Source organism: Octodon degus, unplaced genomic scaffold, assembly GCF_000260255.1.
Source record: "Octodon degus isolate 3935 unplaced genomic scaffold, OctDeg1.0 scaffold00226, whole genome shotgun sequence".
Classification (NCBI taxonomy): domain Eukaryota; kingdom Metazoa; phylum Chordata; class Mammalia; order Rodentia; family Octodontidae; genus Octodon; species Octodon degus.
Window position 1 is genome coordinate 464,804 of NW_004524802.1, and position 608 is coordinate 465,411.

Sequence of the window (608 nt, forward strand, 5' to 3'; positions counted from 1 at the left end):
ATCAAGATGCCCAAGGTGGACCTGAAAGGCCCCCGGGTGGACCTGAAGGGGCCCAAGGTGGAAGTGAAAGGCACCAAAGGAGATCTCGGTGGCGCCGAGTTGGAGGTATTGCTGCCTTGCACAGAAGTGGACCTGCAGGCCATCAGCACCGAGCTGGAGGGCGAGGTGTGCGCCAAAGACAGCAAGTTTAAGATGCCCAAGTTCAAGATGCCCTCCTTCGGCATGACGGCACCTGGCGAGACCATTGAGGGCTCGCTGGAGGTGTCAGCACCCAAGCTGGAGGCCGACGTGTCCCTGCCTGCCATCCAAGTAGACCTGAAGAGCCCTGAGGTCAGCGCTCCGCTGCCCTCCACTGACACTGACCTGCAGGCTGGGCAGCTGGGCATTCAAATACCCGAGGGAACCCTGCCCGAGGCGGAACTCTCCACCATGGGCTCGGCTGCCAGCATGAAGGGCTACCGGCCCAAGGTGCAGATGCCCAGCATCAAGTTGCCCAAAGTAAACTTAAAGCAGTCCAAGGCGGACGTGACAGGCACAAAAGGTGATCTCGGTCACGAACAGGAAGTGTGGCTGCCGGGCGCCGAGGTGGACCTGCAGGCCCCCAGTGC

General features: G+C 61.3%; 1 protein-coding gene across 1 annotated transcript in view; it reads left to right on the top strand.

Annotated features, from left to right (window-relative positions):
- The window catches only part of Ahnak2 (AHNAK nucleoprotein 2), a 28,570-nt gene that overhangs the window by 17,005 nt on the left and 10,957 nt on the right, over positions 1-608 (top strand). Inside the window, exon 10 of the mRNA XM_023705653.1 lies at positions 1-597. This exon is cut by the window's left edge and continues 1 nt beyond it. Within this exon, the coding sequence (XP_023561421.1) occupies positions 1-597 (597 nt within the window). The remainder of the gene's footprint in view (positions 598-608) is intronic.